Raw genomic sequence first — 1,007 nt, forward strand, 5'->3', positions numbered from 1 at the left:
ACAATTAAGAGCTGAGAGCTTTTGGTTATGATGGTTTCATTTCTTGACAAAAGATGACAGGATTTTATCATCGTGGATTTAATGGTACTGCTTTGTAATAGCATGAACCAGCACAGCAAAAAATTTGTGCCATATCCCATGGACCTTTGCATTGAAATTTCCATGGTTCTGAGCAGACAATTCGATGATAATGCAGTTAGCCAACAGCTAGAAAGAGAAGTAAAAAGCCTTAGTTCATTGAAAATAAAGTGTGCACCAATAGGTTAAACTTTAAACTTACTGCACTTTAACATATTTTCTGCCAAAATGCTAATCATGACAGGAAAGATCTCAGTGTCCTCAGAATGGTGCGGTTTTGTGGTAGTATCGCCACCTCTGAGACAGAAATCCTAGTTCAAGTCCCACCTTCCCACTAAAGTGTATCACCACATATCCTGACCCTGAACTTTAACAATAAGTCTATGGAACAGTGAGTAATAAGTACTCGTTCAGATCAGCTTGTGCTGCTGTGTAAAGCATTATATGAGCCAACGAGCAGATCAAGTTGGTCAGAATGAAGTGTTTGAGGCTTACTGACCTGTGCACTCCGTTTCCAGAGTAATGCCCCAAATCGACTTTGCAGCAAAAGTAGGAGGAGAGTAAGTCTCTCGCTGGAAACTACACACACCCTTTTCCAGGGAGTCTCAGTTGACCGAGTGTCATGTCAATGCTGACCCAGGATTAGTTTGCAGTTACAACACAATTTCAATGAAAATGGAACACATATATAAAGAAGAAAATTTGATACGTACATGGAAGCTTCCAGAATCCACGTGTAAAACGTTAGCATGGAACTTGCTGAGATCTACAAAATTGTCCTTGATGTTATTAAGATCATTGACAGCTTCAGTAATCTTCCATGACACTTTTTTCGCAAAATTTTCCCTTTTGTCAAGGTAACGGTTAGTCCAAGGATAGACAGTAAACATCCTGGTGAGGAAAAGCACAATGATTCAATTTAATGCCAA

The 1,007-nt window shown here is 39.4% G+C and overlaps 1 protein-coding gene across 1 annotated transcript; it reads right to left on the reverse strand.

The window, feature by feature from the left end:
- Positions 1–8: 8 nt before the first annotated feature.
- Positions 9–1,001, reverse strand: LOC122544797 (hemoglobin subunit beta-like). Its single transcript, XM_043684125.1, has 2 exons — positions 792–1,001; positions 9–207 (listed from the first exon to the last, which is right to left on the reverse strand). Exons 1-2 carry the CDS (start codon positions 966–968, stop codon positions 79–81), a joined length of 306 nt encoding a protein of 101 aa, XP_043540060.1. The 5' UTR covers positions 969–1,001; the 3' UTR covers positions 9–78.
- Between the last annotated feature and the right edge of the window lie 6 nt (positions 1,002–1,007).

Source organism: Chiloscyllium plagiosum, unplaced genomic scaffold (genome assembly GCF_004010195.1).
Source record: "Chiloscyllium plagiosum isolate BGI_BamShark_2017 unplaced genomic scaffold, ASM401019v2 scaf_22256, whole genome shotgun sequence".
In the NCBI taxonomy this organism is placed as follows: domain Eukaryota; kingdom Metazoa; phylum Chordata; class Chondrichthyes; order Orectolobiformes; family Hemiscylliidae; genus Chiloscyllium; species Chiloscyllium plagiosum.